Source organism: Arvicanthis niloticus, chromosome 7 (assembly GCF_011762505.2).
Source record: "Arvicanthis niloticus isolate mArvNil1 chromosome 7, mArvNil1.pat.X, whole genome shotgun sequence".
In the NCBI taxonomy this organism is placed as follows: Eukaryota; Metazoa; Chordata; class Mammalia; order Rodentia; family Muridae; genus Arvicanthis; species Arvicanthis niloticus.
Window position 1 is genome coordinate 29,978,197 of NC_047664.1, and position 17,425 is coordinate 29,995,621.

At 38.3% G+C, this 17,425-nt stretch overlaps 1 protein-coding gene across 1 annotated transcript in view; it reads right to left on the reverse strand.

Moving 5' to 3' along the window:
* Spmip7 (sperm microtubule inner protein 7) overlaps nt 1-17,425 on the reverse strand; it is a 56,497-nt gene that overhangs the window by 36,682 nt on the left and 2,390 nt on the right. Inside the window, exon 2 of the mRNA XM_034508176.2 lies at nt 1,750-1,850. Coding sequence (XP_034364067.1) covers nt 1,750-1,850 — 101 coding nt within the window. The remainder of the gene's footprint in view (nt 1-1,749; nt 1,851-17,425) is intronic.

Genomic DNA, 17,425 nt, shown 5'->3' on the forward strand with positions numbered 1-17,425 from the left:
TTAGAGTATATTGTACCTTATAGTTTACATAACTGTGATAACCATGTTCATTGTATATCTGAAAGAAAAGGCCTTTTTAATGGACAAAAAGAGAGAAATATTGTGGATAGGGTTTAATGTTTGCATTGTGTTATTTGGGTTTCCAAAATTGCATGAGAATCCCACATTTGAGATGCTGAGGGCCCCTGTCTCCAGCTGGTTCTAATTGGTAAATGAAGTTGCTGGCGGTTAGGATTTGTGGGCAAGAGGACCAAGGAAGAAGGAGAATTGCCATGCCAGGGAAGAAATAAGATCCGGGCTTCAGAGCTGCAGAAGAGAGAGCATACTAATCGCGTAAGAGCCAGGGAAGAGCAGCCTCAGGCCTAACCCCAACTCCCCAAATTGGGTTTAGTGTAGATTTTAGTAAGTAATAATTCAAGAATATTGAAGGGGAGGCATTAGCAATGTGGAAGTTTGAACGTGGCCCAGCCATTGAGTCGATTAGGTATATTAAATATAAGGCTGTGTGTGTGTGTGTGTGTGTGTGTGTGTGTGTGTGTGTGTGTGTGTCTTTCATTTGAGAATCCAGAGCACTGGGGTGGGTAACAAGCAATTTGCATTGCTGCCGCCAGGGAGATTAGCAGATTAATGAACTACAACTACATGCTACTTTGCTTTTATGATCTTAATGGAAACTTCTGCCATCATGACTGTTGTTAGGGCTGACACAGTCAGAAACGTTGCTCTTGCTCTTACTCATATTTAATGTACAGCATAAAATGTTAAAGGATGCCTCAGACAGCCCTAGGAAAGCACAGATACAATTACTGTATCTTATATATTTCTTCTGTCTTATTCTATGTATGTCATTTCAGGGACTCCAGTAAGCACATGTTTTTTTTGTTTTTTTTTTTTTTTGTTTTGTTTTTTTTTTTTTTTTTTTTTTTTTTTTTTTTTTTTTGATTCCTCACTCTTCTCTATTTCTACCTTTTTGTACATTTGTGCTTTGTGATGTGTGTGTGTGTGTGTGTGTGTGTGTGTATTTCTTCTGATTTATACCAAATCTCTTTAACCATGTCTAATCTGCTGCTGCACCAATAAAGCTATAAATTGTGTTTCTCAGTTTGGAAACACTATTCCCTTTCTCTGTTTTTATAGTTTTCTTTTTATTTAGAAGCTATGAAATTATGATCTTTGCTCTGATCAAGAGTTCAATAATTTCTCAATTACACACACACACACACACACACACACACACACACCATGTATGAACAAGACGTGGAATTCTTGTCTTTGAGTCTGGTTTATTTTACTTAGCATAATGACATAGGGTACACAAATGCAAAAGTGACCTACATATTAAAAGAACAATTAAGTTATAACTCATGCATTCAATAGAATGCTTTCTGTTTGAAGATATTTATATTAACATGACGTTGATAGGTTTTCAAAGCCACAAATCTGAGGGCCCCACTTGTCATGGAATAGGAACTAAGTCATGTTATTGTGTAATAATAACGGCTGTAATAATGCCATTACGTGAAAAGCAGTTTTCTCTCCAGCTGAAGTATTTTAAGGTTGCTGATGTGTTATTTATATATTTTGGTACTATCTAAACTAACAAAAGTGTTTTATGTGTTTGTTTTAAAAGCTAAAAAAAGGATGCACTTTGTGAATGATAGTTTTTTCTTTGGGAAAGAAAGTACAAACACACAAACAATAATATAAACAAACTATATTCTATAATACTACCTATTAAGACAATCTTACTGTACTTGTTGGCTCCTCGTCAAAGGTATATATGCGACTTAATGTGCCTACTTCGTGTTCATGAATTGGTACAGGAGTAACTTTCAGTGGGCTTGTCCAACCTGAAAACCAAAAATTCATGCATTTTAGGTTAAAAAAAACCTTTTTAATACCTTTTTTTGATACCTTTTTAAATACCTTTTTTGATACCTTTTAAAAATATTTAGTTGATGTACATTAAACTGTAATAAGGCTTCTGGGAATTGTAGGTTTAGTTTGATGCTCTCCAGATTTTGTTAAATACATGTTAAAATTACAATTTAAAGATTGGGTCATAATTGCCCACAATCCTGCACTCAATTTAGTGCTCTGAACTAGTTGGTCATTTTCCTAATTCCCACATTATCTGTGTACAGCAAATGAAACAAGAAGTGTGTTTGCTGACCAAACATACAAACTTTAAATTCTGTTAGAGCAAAGACCTAGAATCTAAGCCTGTTACATGGAATCGGTGGGTATCTGCATCTATACTAATCAATGTCCACTTTGAGAGGCAGATACTGTAACCGTATCAGAAGGCATAAAGCACAGCTTATGCATACACCTGAAGTGAAAGCCAAGCAGAATAATGCTGGCATCCCAGGACCATTTCTCCAGCCACACTGCACTTACTGCCAGAAGTAAATAATGGTGATTAATTTACTGCACACATAGGAAATGCGGGTCTCTAGGTAAAATGCTCAGCTTAAAAACTGTTAAAAACAAAATTTCATGTTCCTTTATAAAGCTTATCTGATATAGTGGAGCCATTTCTAACTCTTCTTTAGGGAATAGGCCATCAAAGTGTACTGGAGGCAAACCATCTTAACACATGGTAATGTGAGCCCGAATCCATCATTTTGAAGATCATATGTGGATTGTTAAATTCTTTTTTTTTTTTTTTTAAAAAGACAAGTTGACCCAAAAAAAAAAGCAAAATAAAGAGAAGAAGAAATTTTATGGTCTCATCTCAAGGAAGTGGGGTCTATAAGCAGCTGAGAGAGTATCGAGGAGCTTTCCTTCAGAGTTGCAGCAGAGTGACTTCGTAAGAAACATGACCAGCTCAGTGCCAGCATGGGGGTAAAGATTAGATGTTTTGCTTTCTTTTTCCCAGTTAGTCTCAGGAGGACAGCCTGACCCATCCAGGGCTCAAAAATTTGCTAACACAATATGTTCTGCTTTTGATGGTGGGAGTGGTCTGAAGAGTTAAGAAAGATCTACACTAAACCCCCTTAAAAGCAGTTCAGGTGACCTCTGAAGTGGGGACTACTGGACCATCCAACTCATTCCTGTTTTTGACACTAGGCACCCCCCCCCCCAGCCTCAAGATTCTGAACTAAAACAGCTGGACTGAAGGCATTTTGCATCAGCTAACCTCTCTGTATCCACCAGCTTCCAGAAAACCTGAAATTTTAGATCAGGTTAACATTGGTCAGAATCTACTTTATTCTTTGGCTGCTTCAATTCTCTAAAATTAAAGACTAGATCTACCGAGAACTGCTAAGGATGGGGATTGTGGCCTAATCCAGGAACAGTGCTCCTTCTGCACCAACAAATTCAAACTGGTTTGAGACACAGTCCAAAGATGCTGGGACAGACAAAAAAATTTCAATGATAAGCTTTTCCCATGGATGGACCTTTGGTTCCCTCCTACTCTGGCTCCTCCTCTTAATCACTCTTTTACTTATTATCTTCATACTTATATGTAAACCCAATCTTTTTGATGTTTAACTTACTGAGCCCACCTCCCTTAAGATAACAGGACTTCCCCTTTGTATGTGGCCAGGGACATTCTACATAAGCTCTTCCAGTGGCGCTCAACCTACAACAGTTTCATTTACTCCTGATACAACTGCAAGGCCGTTTGGATGCTGTGCAGGAGCTTTGCTTGCAAGGAGCCTTCATCCCTCTCATCCCAGACCAGATACATGTCCTTATGGTAGTTCTCTATTTTTTTTTTTTTTTTTTTTACTGTTCTCTTCTGTTTATGCTCTGTAGCCTCCTGCTGCTTTTGCTAGCTTGGAGCAGCACTCCTGTTAGCAGAACTAGCCATTGCCACCCTGAGTGGCCCACTGGGCTTAGGAGGAAACTTTTCTCCCAGCATCTTCTTTTACTTCCCTTGTATGACAACTCCTGCTTCATACACTGCTGCATATACGTCACCACCGTTAGGATGCTGACCTAATTTTGCAAGATGAAGTATTTTTTTCACTAGCTACAATCCCTTGGTTTTCCCCTTTCTTCCCTAATTTTTTTCATTCATTCATTAATTTGTTTACTTTACATCTGGTAGTAGTCTCCCCTTGCCAGTCACACCCTCACAACCCCTCTCCCTATTACCACCTCCCCTTCTCAGAGAAGGGGAAGCCCCACCATGAGTAGCAACCCATTCTGGCACATGGAGTCCCAGAAGAACTAAGTGCTTCCTCTCCAACTGAGACATGACTGCTTAGTCCAGCTAGGGGAAGGAGATACAAGGGCAGGCAACAGAGTCAGAGATAGTCTCTGCTCCAGTTATTAAGGGGCCCACATGAAAACTAAGCTGCATATCTGCTATTAATGTGTAGGGGGCCTAGGTTCAGCTCCTGCATGCTTTTTCGTTGGTGGTTCAGTATCTGTGAACCCCTGTGGGCCCAGGTTAGTTGGCTCTGTAGGTCTTCTTGTGGTGTCCTTGAACCCTTTGGCTACCTGGTCCTTCCCCCAGTCTTCCACAAGACTCAGTGAGCTTTGCCTAATGTTTGGCTGCAGGTCTCTGATCTGTTTCCATCAGCTGCTGGATAAAGTCTCTCAAAAGACAGTTATGCTAGGCTTCTGTCTGCAAGCATAGCTGAGTATCATTAATAGTGTCAGGGCTTAGTTGACTCCTATGGGATGGGTCTCAAGCTCAGCCAGTTATTGGTTGACCATTTCCTCAACCTCTGCTCCATCTTTATCCCTGTACATCTTGTAGGGCAAGACAAATTTTGTGTTGAAGGTTTTGTGGGTGGGTTGGTGCCCCCTCCCTCCACTAAAGTCCCACATGGCTACAGGAGCTGGCCACTTTAGTCTCCATATCCTCAGTTGCAAGGGGTCTCAACTGGGCTCACTACCAAACTCCCTGGATCCTCCAGTGTCCTAGGTCTATGGCTCATCCCACAGATGCCTGTTCCCCACAACCAACTTCCATTTTCTCTTATAGCCCTCTCCAGACTCCTCTGTTCTGCTCTCCTCACATCTGTTTCCCATCCCAGTTCTTTTCCCCACCCCCTCTTCCACCCTGTTCTCTTTATCCATCCACCTCTGATGTCTATTTAATCTTCCCTTCTGAGTGAGATTCAAGCATCCTCCTTTGGGCCCTCTTTGTTACTTAGTTTCTTTGGGTCTGTGGATTGTAGCAGGGTTATCCTGTGCTTTAGGGCTAATATCCATTTTTAAATGAGTACATACCATGCATGTCTTTCTGCTTTTGGGTTACCTCATAGGATATTTTCTAGTTCCATCCATTTGCCTGCAGATTTCATGGTATCTTTGTTTTTAATAGCTGAGTAATATTCTGTTGTGTTAAAGTACATTTTCTTTATTCATTCTCCAGTTGAGGGACATCTAGGTTGTTTTATGAATAAAACTACTATGAACACAGTTAAGCAAGTGTCCTTATAGTGTTGTGAAACATCTTTTGGGTATATACCCAGGAATGGTAAAGCTGGATGTTGAGGTAGAGCTTTTCCCAATTTTCTGAGAAACCACCAAATTGATTTTCAAAGTGGTTATACAAGTTTGCACTCCTACCAGCAGTGGAGGAGTGTTCCTCTTGCTCCACAACCTTGCCGGGATTTGTCCTCATTTGAGTTTTTGATCTTAGCTATTCTGGCAGGTGTAAGACAGAATCTCAGAGTTGTTTTGATTTGCATTTCCCTGATGACTGACATTGAACATTTCTTTAATGTTTAATTTGTGATATTAGAGATTTCTCTGCTGAGAATCCTCTGTTTAGCTCTATACCTGATTGTTTTATTTGGGTTATTGGGCTTGATGATGTATAATTCCTTGAGTTCTTTATATATTTTGGATATTAGTCCTCTGTCAGATGTGGTATTGATGAAGATCTTTTCCCAATCTTTAGGCTGCTGTTTTGTCAAATTGATGGTAGCCTTTGCCTTAAAGAAGGTTTTTAGGCTCATTGAGGTCCCATTACTTAATTTTTGATTGTAGTGCCTGAGTTGTTAGTGTTCTGTTTAGGAAGTTGTCTTCTATGTCAACGTGTTCAAGGCAGTTCCTACTTTCTCTTTTATTAGATTTAGTGTATCTAGTTTATTTTTTATTGGATATTTTATGTATTTACATTTCAGATGTCATCTCCTTTCCCCTCCCTAGAACTCCCTATCTCATCCCCCCTTCTCCATTTTGCTTTTATGTCATTTTAATTACATGCATATATTAAGATCAGTTCTAGGTTGAGGGTCTAGCAATACAACAGATGCAAATAGTCAAGGAACAAGCAAGGTGCTAAGCACAATTATGTGAACACTCCCGTGATCACTGTTTCTAAGGGCTTATCAGGATGACCAATGATCTGAGCCTACTTCCCTGTCCTAGCCCAAGGTCACTTTCATGTCTGAAGCCTAATTCCTTGTTCTAGTCTAAAATTTAGATTCCTGTCTAAAATTACTTCTTTGTTCTAGCCTAATATTTAGATTCCTGCCTGAGATTACTTCTTTGTTGTAGCCTAAGATTTAGACTCCTACCTGAAATTACTTCTTTGTTTTAGCCTAATGTCAGATTCCTGCTGGAAGCCTACTTCCTTGTCCTTGGCCAATGTCATATTCCTGCCAAGCAGTCCATTTCCTTGTCGTTGGCCCATGTCAGATGTGTATCTAGTTTAATTTTGAGGTCTTTGATCCATTTGGACTGGAATTTTGTGTAGGGTGACAAACATGGATCTATTAGTATTCTTCTACATGCAGACATCTAGTTAGCCCAGCACCATTTGTTGAATATGCTTGTTTTCCATTGTATGGTTTTGGCTTCTTTGTCAAAACTCAAGTATCCATAGGTATGAGGGTTTATTCATGAGTTTTGATTCTATTCCATTGATCAAAATATCTATTTTATGCCTATATAATATGATTTTTATTACTATTGCTCTGTAGTACAGCTTGAAGTCAGGAATGGTGATACATCAAAAAATTCTTGTTTGAAATACAAGATTGTTTTAGCTACTCTGTTTTTTTCCATATGGAGTTATGTATTGTTGTTTTAAGATCTGTAAAGAATTGTGTTGGAATTTTGATGAGAATTGCATTGAATCTGTAGATTGCTTTCGGTAAGTTGGTCATTTTTACTATGTTAATTCTACTGATTCATGAGCATGAAAGATCTTTCCCTCTTTTGATATCTTCTTCAATTTCTTTCTTCAGATACTTCAATTTCTTGTCATACAGATCTTTCACTTGCTTGGTTAGAGTTACAAGATATTTTATATTATTTATGGCAATTGTGAAGGGTACTGTTTACATAATTATTCTCAGCTTAATTATCATTTGTATAAAGGAAGGCTACTGATTTTTTAGTTTATTTTATATCCAGCCAGTTTGCTGAAGATGTTTATCAGCTGTAGGAGTTCTCTGGTAGAATTTTGGGGTCACTTAATGTATACTATTATAACATCTGTGAAGAGCAATACTTTGACTTCTTTCTTTCCAGTTTGTATCTTGATCTCCTTTTGTTGTTTTGTTGCTCTAGCTAGATCTTCAAGTACTATATTGAATTGATATGAAAAGAGTGGGCAGCTTTATCTTGTCTTTGATTTTAGTGGAATTGCTTTAAGTTTCTCTCCATTTAATTTGATGTTGGCTATGGACTTTCAGCGTATTCCCTTTATTGTGTTTAGGTATGTACCTTGTATCTTGTATCCCTGATATCTCCAAGGCTTTAATATGAAGGGGTTTTGGGTTTTGTCAAAGATATTTTCAGCATCGAATGAAATGATCATGCCTTTTTCCTTTCAGTTTGTTTATGGTAAATTGCATTGATGGATTTCTTATATTGAACCATCCCTATATCCCTGGGATGAAGCCTACTTGATCATGGTAGCTGATGTTTTTGATGTGTTCCTGAATTCAGTTTATAAGTATTTTTGCACCAAAGTTCATAAGGGAAATCGGTCTTGAAATTTTCTTTCTTTGCCGAGTCTTTGTGTAATTTAGGTATCAGGGTAACTGTGGTCTTATAGAATAAGTTTGGCAATGTTTCTTCTGTTTCTATTTTCTGGGAGTTTGAGTAGTATTGGTATTAGATCTTTATTGAAAGTCTGGTAAAATTTTGTGTTAAACCCATCTGGCCATGACTCTTTTTGCTTGAGAGACTTTTAATGACTGCTTCTATTTCATTAGGGGTTATGAAACTATTTACATTGTTTACCTGATCTTGATTTAACTTTGGTAAATGGTATCTATCAAGAAAATCAGTCAATTCTTTCAGATTTTCCAATTTTGTGGGGTACAAGCTTTTTTTTTTTTCATATTTTCTCAGTGTCTGTTGTTAAGTTTCCCTTTTCATTTCTGATATTGTTTCTCTGCTTTTTTTTTTTAGTTAGTTTGGCAAATGGTTTGTTCATCTTGTTAATTTTTCTCAAAGGACCTGCTCTTGGTTTTTATTGATTCTTTGCATTGTTCTCTTTGTTTTATCAATTTCAACCCCGAGTTTGATTATTTCATGCTGTCTACTTGTCTTGTGTGTAGAGAAACTGCTTTGTGACTGACTATATGTCAATTTTGGAGAAGGTTTTATGAGATGCTGAGAAGAAAGTATATTTCTTTGTGTTTGGGTGAAATGTCCTGTAGTACCTGCTAGGCTCTTTCACTTTCGTTATTTCTCTGTTTAGTTTCTGTCATAATGGGCTGTCTGTTAGTGAGAGTGGGGTGTTGAAGTCTCCCACTATCAATGTGTGTGGTTCAATGAGTGATTTAAGCATTAGTAACATTTCTTTTACAAATGTGGTGCACTTGGATTTGAGGCATAGATGTTCAGAATTGAGCTATCATCTCTGCGGTCTTTTCCTTTGATAAACATGAAGCATCCTTCCTGATTATTTTTGATTACTTTTGGTTAAAAGTCTATTTTATTAGATATTAGAATGGCTCTTGTAGCTTGGTTTTTGGGTCCATTTGCTTAAAAAAGCTTTTCATCCTTTACGCTGAGGTAATATCTTTGTTGCTGAGGTATATTTCTTGTATGCAGCAGAATGATGGATACTGTTTCCCATCCATTTTGTTAGTCTGTGTCTTTTTTTTAATTAGGGAATTGAGTCCATTGATATTGTGAGATATTAATGACCAAAGACTGTTAAATCCTGTTTTGATGCTGGTGTTGGAAGTGTGTATATGCTTCCCTTCTTTTGGTTTTGCTGGTGTAGAGTTATTTATTTCCTGTGTTTCCTTGGGTACAGTTAGCCTCCTTGGGTTGGAGTTTTCCATTTATTATCTTCTGTAGGTCTGGATTTGTGGATAGATATTGTTTAAATTTGGTTTTGCAGTGTACTATCTTGTTTTTTTTTCTTCTATTTTGATTGAATGTTTTGCTGGGTGTAGTAGTCTGGGCTGACATCTGTGGTCTCATAGAGTCTGCAAGATATCTGCCCAGGCCCTTCTGGCTTTAAGCATCTCTATTGAAAAGTCTGGTGTAGTAGGTTTGTTTTTGTATGTTGGCTGGCCTTTTCCCCTTGCAGGTGTCAATATTTTTCTTTGTTGTGTATATCTATTGTTTTGATTATGTGAAAGGAGGATTTTCTTTTCTGGTCCAATCTATTTTGTGTTTTGTAAGTTTCTTATATGTTTATAGGCATATCTTTTTTTAGGTTAGGGAAATTTTCTTCTGTGATCTTGTTGAAAATATTTTATGGGCCTTGTATCTGAGAATCTTTTCCTTTTTTTACTCGTATTATTCTTAGGTTTGGTTTTTGATAGTGTCCCATATTTCTTGGATGTTATGTGTCATGAACCTTTTAGATTTAGCATTATCTTTGACTGATATATCATCAATTTCTTCAATCATATCTTCTACGCCTGAGACTTTATCTTCCATCTCTTGTATTTTGTTGGTGATGATTGTGTCTTGTTCTCTTCCCTAGGTTTTCTATCTCCAGGTTTCCCTCAGTTTGTGTGTGTGTGTGTGTGTGTGTGTGTGTGTGTGTTTTAAATTTCTATTCCATTTTTAGGCTTTGAACAGCTTCATTCATTTGCTTTATCTGTTTCATTATAATTTCCTATATTTCTTTAAGGGATTTATTCATTTCCTCTTTAAAAGCCTCTATCATTTTTATAATATTAGATCTAAGTTTATCTTTTTGTGCTTGGGCTGTGTTAAGATATCCAGGGCTTGCTGTGGTAAGATAGCTGGACTCTAGAGGTGTCATATTACACTGGATCTTGATGATTTTATTTTTATGCTGGACTTTTTCCATCTGTTTGTCCCTAGTGTTGGGGGTATGTTTCTGATGCTGGCAAGATTCCTCATGGAGGCAGCAGAGTTGTGAGCCTGAAAATGGTTCTCAGGGAACAGAAAGCTGCTCACCTCTGATGGTTGTGTCCCACATGAGCTTGAATGTTTCTGGCCCCTCTCATCCCATGAAGGGCTCCTTGGGAAGGTAGGCTGAACCATGGACTGGATGATGGACATCAGTGGACAGCACAAGGTTCACCTCTGCTGGTTGTGCCTCAGGTAGACAGATGTGGCAGGCAGTGGGGAGGGTTCTAAGCTAGATTTTACTGCCCCTTGTAGGCCTTCTCCAGAAGGCAGGAAGAGCCGTGGGTCAGACAATAGAGGTCAGGGGACAGCAATCAGTTTATCTATACTGGCTGTGGCCCAGATGTTCTTTTTTTTTCATTTTGATCCTTCTATGGCGTCTACTCTTACATCTCTTTTTAATCTCTGCATAAACCAGCTGAGTATGCCTCTTAAACAAAACTCACAAGCTCATAAAGGTAGCCAATTCCACTTACTCATCAATCTGCTAAGGCTATCTGTTCACTAATGTCTAGAGCTCCTGGCCTGTCCCTGCACCCTTGCCACTATAAATCCACACCCCTCTCAAACTATAATCTCATACAATGTCTGGCCCTTCCCAGTTCCTATACCCACAACAGATCTCTCAAGCCAGCAATGATTTTTCTAATCTCTTACCACCCCCTACTTTTTATGAAATCCCAAATAGCAAGCTATTGTTCTTCTCCAATGATCAATTCTACTGGCATCCTTCTTATTCTAACCCACCCCTTCTAATATGCACAGCCATTCAAGACACTGTATGAATCTTCCCTACTCTACTGGGACCCCTATCCAATGACCCATCTTTTCACTGGCTTGCCTACTCTATGCCTCCTCTTCCTCCTCCTCTTCCTCCTCTTCTTCCTCCTTCTCTTCCTCCTCCTCCTCCTCTTCCTCCTTTCTGGGCAATATTTCAGTTTTCCTCTGTAAGTTAGTCCTATAACCTTTGTAGATGTTTCTCTAGGATTATATGAAGGCAATAGCATAATCCATCACAGATGATCAGGTCAAAACTCTCCTTCTGCTATAGAAAAGTAACACAACCTATGCTTCCTTAGGTCCCAGGGACACAGCCCAGCCATTGAGAAAATAATTTCACTCTCATTTCTTTTTAATCTGTCCTGAGGGTTATGAATAAAAGGTTAATGACCTAAAAGCCTCAGGTGGACTGAGACACTGATAGAACAACTGACTTGCCTGATAAAACCTGTACAAAATTCTGATAAGGAGAGTCACATACCAAACCTGCTGCTATTTACCACTTCCAGACCTCAGGAAAACTTATTCTTAGGTGGATTCCTCTTAACCCCAAAGGCCTCTAACTTTTTTTGTCCTCTAAAGCTCCAAATATATACCAAATATACCAAATATACACCAACTTCCATTCTGCAGAGAGACTGTGGCCCCTCAGCTGTTCTGATTAAAGAAGAGTTCTTTTCTGAAGATGCCCATCAGCTTCCCTTTAGTTGTATGACACTGCTTTATATCCCCCATGTACCATTTTGTAAGCTCAAATGGAATTTCTGCAACTTTCCCATTTAATTTTGGTCTATTTTTAGATATAACTGAAAGGAATTAAATGAACTACTGTGCCCTCCCCCCAGCCTTGAGCAGGTCTGAAGGAGTCATTTACTACAGTAGACCAAAACAATAGGACTTAGGAGGCATTGCTGGTGGCCTTGGCCACCCTCAGTCTGCTACAGGAGCTAAAAAGAATGGACTGCCTGCTGAGCTTGCCTTGACACCTGGGCTGCTATCCCCTCACCCAGATGCTGGGCTGAATTGAGAAGAAACTCTGGGGGTGGGGCTTCCCCTTTATATGTGAAAGCAAAATATTAAACTTCAGGCCTTGATCAGAATATGTTGTCTTGGCCCCATGTTTTCTCTCGCTCTCCATTCCCCTTTCATTCCCAGCCTTTCTTTCAGGTGAACCCAGATTGGCACCCGAATCCTGGGACCCCAGAATGGATGACCAGCAGAGGAACACTGTCTTGGGTGGAGCTCCATGAAAAATGGAAAAAGAAGAGTATCCTGGGCACTTGGTGAGCAACGAACAGCATTGATGCTAGCTAAATTATGGCTGTGTTTGCAGGAAGTGTGTTTAAGGTGGATATGGTCTAGGTTGAGTAAGTGTTGACCCTACGTGAGCTCATCTAGGAGGTGACAGTGAATTTGGGATAGGAGAATACTAATAGGCATCCGCCCGCAGCCCAAGAGCTGCCTTAGGTGAGAGAAGCAGGGTTAGAAAGAATTGGAAAACTGAAAAAGGCAGGGCACTAGGTAGTAACTATCGGTAGCCGTCAATACATCCCCTAAAGAAAGAGATGAAGACTTAGATCTTGTATTTGAGAGAGAGAAAGGGCTTTAGAAAAGCAGTTGTCCTCTCTGGGTTGTATCAGCAAAAGAAGAAAAAAGCTGTTTCAGAGCTCTCCTAGAAACAGGAGAAAATTCAAGAGACAGCTTGCAATTTTCTCTGGCTTTTACATGAGAAATCCATAATTCTGCCCTTCTTTGTTTATTTTTGTCCTTGGTGCACCAATGTCCATGTGTGTCAATTGTCTGTTTTTTGTTTCTTCGTCTGAATGAATGGTGTTCTGTTTCATCTTTAAAAGACAAAACTGGTTAAAGCTGCTATGCATCCAGCCCTTGGTCTAGTTTAACTTGGTTTTAAAGGCAGTCTTAATATGCAGAGCAGAGGCTGATAAGTTACCTTATACCTGTAGCTAAGTGTCGAGCTGAGCTGAAAAAGCCTTTCCAAAAGTTGATTGTTGTATAAGCTGCTTTTAAAGGGACCAGCAATTTTTTAGATTCTGTAAGGAAGCTAAGAGTTGTTTGTCCTAGAAAAATCTCTGTGACAAGGTGCTTTTATCTTGAAATTACAGCTAGAAAAATTTGTTTCTGAACCAGTGGTGGCACAGCCGCTGGTTCAGAAACAATAATTGTTATGTAACAATTGTTATGTAACAATTATTAGAGGACAAGATTGCCTTCAGCTTGGCCTTTGTCTGATACTCTCACTCAGCTAAAAAAGATTGGTTATTGAATTAATCCAAAACAAAGTTCATGAAGAGGCTTGACTTCGGATTTTTCACCCTCTGTAACTGTGAGAAATAAGGGACTGTTGTTGCAACCAACCACTCTTCCACATATATTTTTATAAATGCCTAAAGTACAGAAGTGGATAGGAAGATGGAAAGATATACAGAGATGTTTAATTATTGATATCAGCTGGAGTTCAACATGAAGAAAAGCAATAGACAAACTTATTTTATCTATAATAAGGAAAACCAAGCCCTGTGGGCAATGAGAATCAAAGTGTCCAGTAAAGAGCTATTTAGGAACAAAAGACTGAAAAGATTGGGATGGGGAAAGTTGTCAATGTAATCTTTTGTGACATTGCTTTAATATTTGTGAAAGTCCATTAAAAATACTGCATGTAGGACTTTCTAGTGGTTCCCCACATCCCCACGACTGGCAGATGCATATTTCCATTCATTCTTCTGGCTTTCCAGGCTTCTCTCCTGTTTCTCCCCACAACTGATCCTGCTCCCCCTTTCCCCTTCTCCTCCCCTTTCTCACCTAGGTCCTTCCCTCTGTCTGCCTCTCATGATTATTTTGTATTCCCTTCTAAGTGAGACTGGGCGTTCCTTGTTTAGCTTTGTAGGGTCTTGTGGGGTGTATCATGAGTATTCTGTACTTTTTAATTAATATCCACTTATCAGTAATTACATACCATGCATGTTCTTCTGGGTCTCACTCAAAAAATATTCTTAGAGGATATTAAGGATATTATTTTCTAGTTCCACACATTTGTCTGCAAAGTTTATGATGTCCCCCCTTTTAATAGCTGAATAGTATTTCATTGTGTAAATGAACCACTTTTCTGTATTCATTCTTTGGTTGAGGGACATCTGGGTTGCTTCCAGTTTCTGACTATTATGAATAAAGCTTTTATGAACATAGTAGAGCATGTGTCTTTGTGTTATGGTGGAGTATATTTTGGGTATAGTAAGAGGTATAGGTGAGTCTTCAGGTAGAACTATTTCCAATTTTTCTGAAGAACTGCCAGATTGATTTCCAGAGTAGTTTTACCAGTTTGCATTCCCACAAGAAATGGAGGAGTGTTCTTCTTTCTCCATGTTCTCCCCAGCATGTGCTGTTACTTGAGTTTTTGAACTTAGCCATTCTGATTGGTGTAAGCTGGAATCTCAGGACTCAATGTGGGTGACTTTAGCTGAAATGCCCAAAAGTGAAGAGATGAAACCTGAAGAGATCACCTCTAGTAGTTAGACAGGACTCCCAGTTGGAGGGATGGGAACACAAAACCACCTTCAAAAATTTTGACCCCAAATTATTTTTGTGTAAAAGAAATGTAGGGGGAAAATGGAGCAGAGACTGAATGAATGGCCAACCAGTGACCTGCCCAATTTTGGATCTATCCCATGGGTAGGTATTGGTCCCTAACACTATTACTAATGCTATGTTATGCTTGCAAACAAGACATGGCTGTCCTCACAGAGATTCTATCAGCAGCTAACTAAGACAGATTCAGATACCCACAGGCAAGCATTAGACTGAGGTTTGGAGACTCCTGTGGAAGAGTTTAGGGGAAGGATTGAAGGAACTGATGTGGATGGCAACCCCATAGGAAGAATAACAGTGTCAACTAACTTGGACCTCTGGGAGCTCCCAAAGACTAAGCCACCAACCAAAGAGCATACATGTGCTGGTTGGAGGTCCCTGGTACATATATAGTGGAGGGATGCCTTGTCTGGCCTTAGTGGGAGAGGATGTGCCTAATCTTGTAGAGACTTGATGCCCCAGAGAAGGGAGATGTCTGGGGGTGGCACCCTCAGAGGCAAAGGGAGGAGGGGGGGAGAGCTTTTTGAGGGGGACTGGGAGAGGGAGGAAAATTTGGGGTATAAATAAATAAAATAATTAACAATAACAAAAAAGAAAACACTAAATGTAGTATAATACATTCTAAGATTCCTTTCTTTGTCAGGATTTATTGGGGATGTGAATCAAGTTTGTCTGAAATCTGACATACTTATCATGATTAATAAACATTTCTAGTGTCTTCAAAGTCATTGAAACACTTGAACATTATTTGGAACTCAACCCACAAATCTCAAGTATTACTCTTCGAAACAGAAGATAATAATTAATAATAATAGCTATTATTTATTGAATACTCTTCCATTTCCAGAAAATTTCCTGTCCATTATACATTTTAATTCTTAGAATTTTGTAAGATACATATTATTGTTCCCAATTTATGTTTGAAGCAACTGAACATTCTGGGATTTAAATTATACTATCTGGACACACTGATCCTGTTTTTCAAACTATTTTTACATGAATCATATTCATATAAAACAGTCACTAGTAACATGCTACAAATTACTTTCCTTAGTTTATAAGTAAGGATACACAGGTAGATAGAGAACTTTAAGTAGCTCTGGGCCACATAACAGATAAACGTAGGAGTCAATTCCATATCATATTGATCTTGGAGCTTAAACTCAAGAGGTTTTATTCTAATCAGGCTGTGAAATATATAGCCCAGATAAATCCTAAATTTGCTTCTAAGTTGTTATTTACATGTTTATAAAAACCATTTTGGTCATTTAGTTCCTTTAGTAAGTCATTTCTTCAGCCTAAAGTCTCTTGGAATATTATGAGAATTCAGGGTGAGAACTACTTTTAAGAACGGATTGATAATGTTGCCTTTGAAATTAGATTGGACTGGAGTTTTCTGCTTACATGGTAAGTAGTATTTATACACGACTTTCTTTCTTTCCTTTTAAAAATTTTTATTCATTTCATTTTATGTGTTTTGGTGTGAGAGTGTCGGGTCCTCTGGAACTAGAGTTACAGTCAGTTGTGAGCTGCCATGTGGGATTTGAACCTGCTTCCTCTGGAAGAGTAGTCAGTACTCTTAACCACTGAGATAGTTCTCCAGCCAACTTTATTTCTTTTAATGACATTTTAAAGTAATAAACTATGAGTCCAAGTTCCTTTTTTTGATTTTTAACAATTAACATAGTATTTATTATTTTTTGCATTTGATTCTCAGTAACATAGAATTTTCAGATAACCAACTCTTAAAATATGCTGACTTTGTTAATACTCTATATAGGTATTCTATAACTCAAGAAGTCCCTATGGTTGTTTTAAGATGACCGTAAATTTAGTGATATATGAAAAGCATAACTCATCCTTTGCTTATGCCTCTCCAGGTTTTCCCTTCCAGCTTAGAAGCAGCTGGAAGGTGAGGCTGAAGTGCCCTTTTCACAGTGATTTTGTTCTTTCCTTGCACTTTCTTCTTGGTCCCTAATAACTACGGTTCATCCCTGTGCAGAATGTCAGATAGAATGTGTTTCTACTGTGCAGACATGTGGTGGTTTTGCCCTTAATTATACATTGTATTCTTTTATCTTCCAAGTTTTTGGGTGAAAGCTGAAGATGAACTCTGGAAGCATCCTGCAGTTTCTAATATTGTATCAAGCCAAAGCACCCCAGTCAAAGGTCTGACCTTTTCCCATAGTCAAAGATGCTAATCTTTTATCACTCACTCCCTGCCTACCATGCACATTTCCCTTACACAGGAAATAGTTGTTGCGATTTTCCTTTGGAGATATTTATCAGTATATGTCTGTCCAGAGAATCATAGTACAGATGACAGTGATACCAATAATTCAGTTATCAGAAGCATAACTCTACTTATGAGGGGTTTGCTTCTCTTCAGTTCCTGTTCTTACCCAATTTACTTTCATCTTTCCCATTTAATTTCAGTCCATGTAACCTTAACTTTTTAACCAGAAGATTGTTTACAAGGGAGAGAAATAAAGAGGGAAGCTTGTTAAACAATCATAACGTGTCACATAAATCCTCTTTTGGTAAAATAAGTTATCTGTATAATTAGAATAAATTATTTGTTAATATATTTGCTGTTGATCAATTAAACTTAAATTTAAAAAATCATTTGATTTTTTGTAAACAAAATTTTGTTTTATAAGCAGATTTATACATTGTATCACCTGTAACAAGGCCTTCTTAAAATTGAATTTAAAATAATTTGTTCAGTTATAACTTATGCCAATTTAACTGCTAAAATTTAAAAAATCTCCAG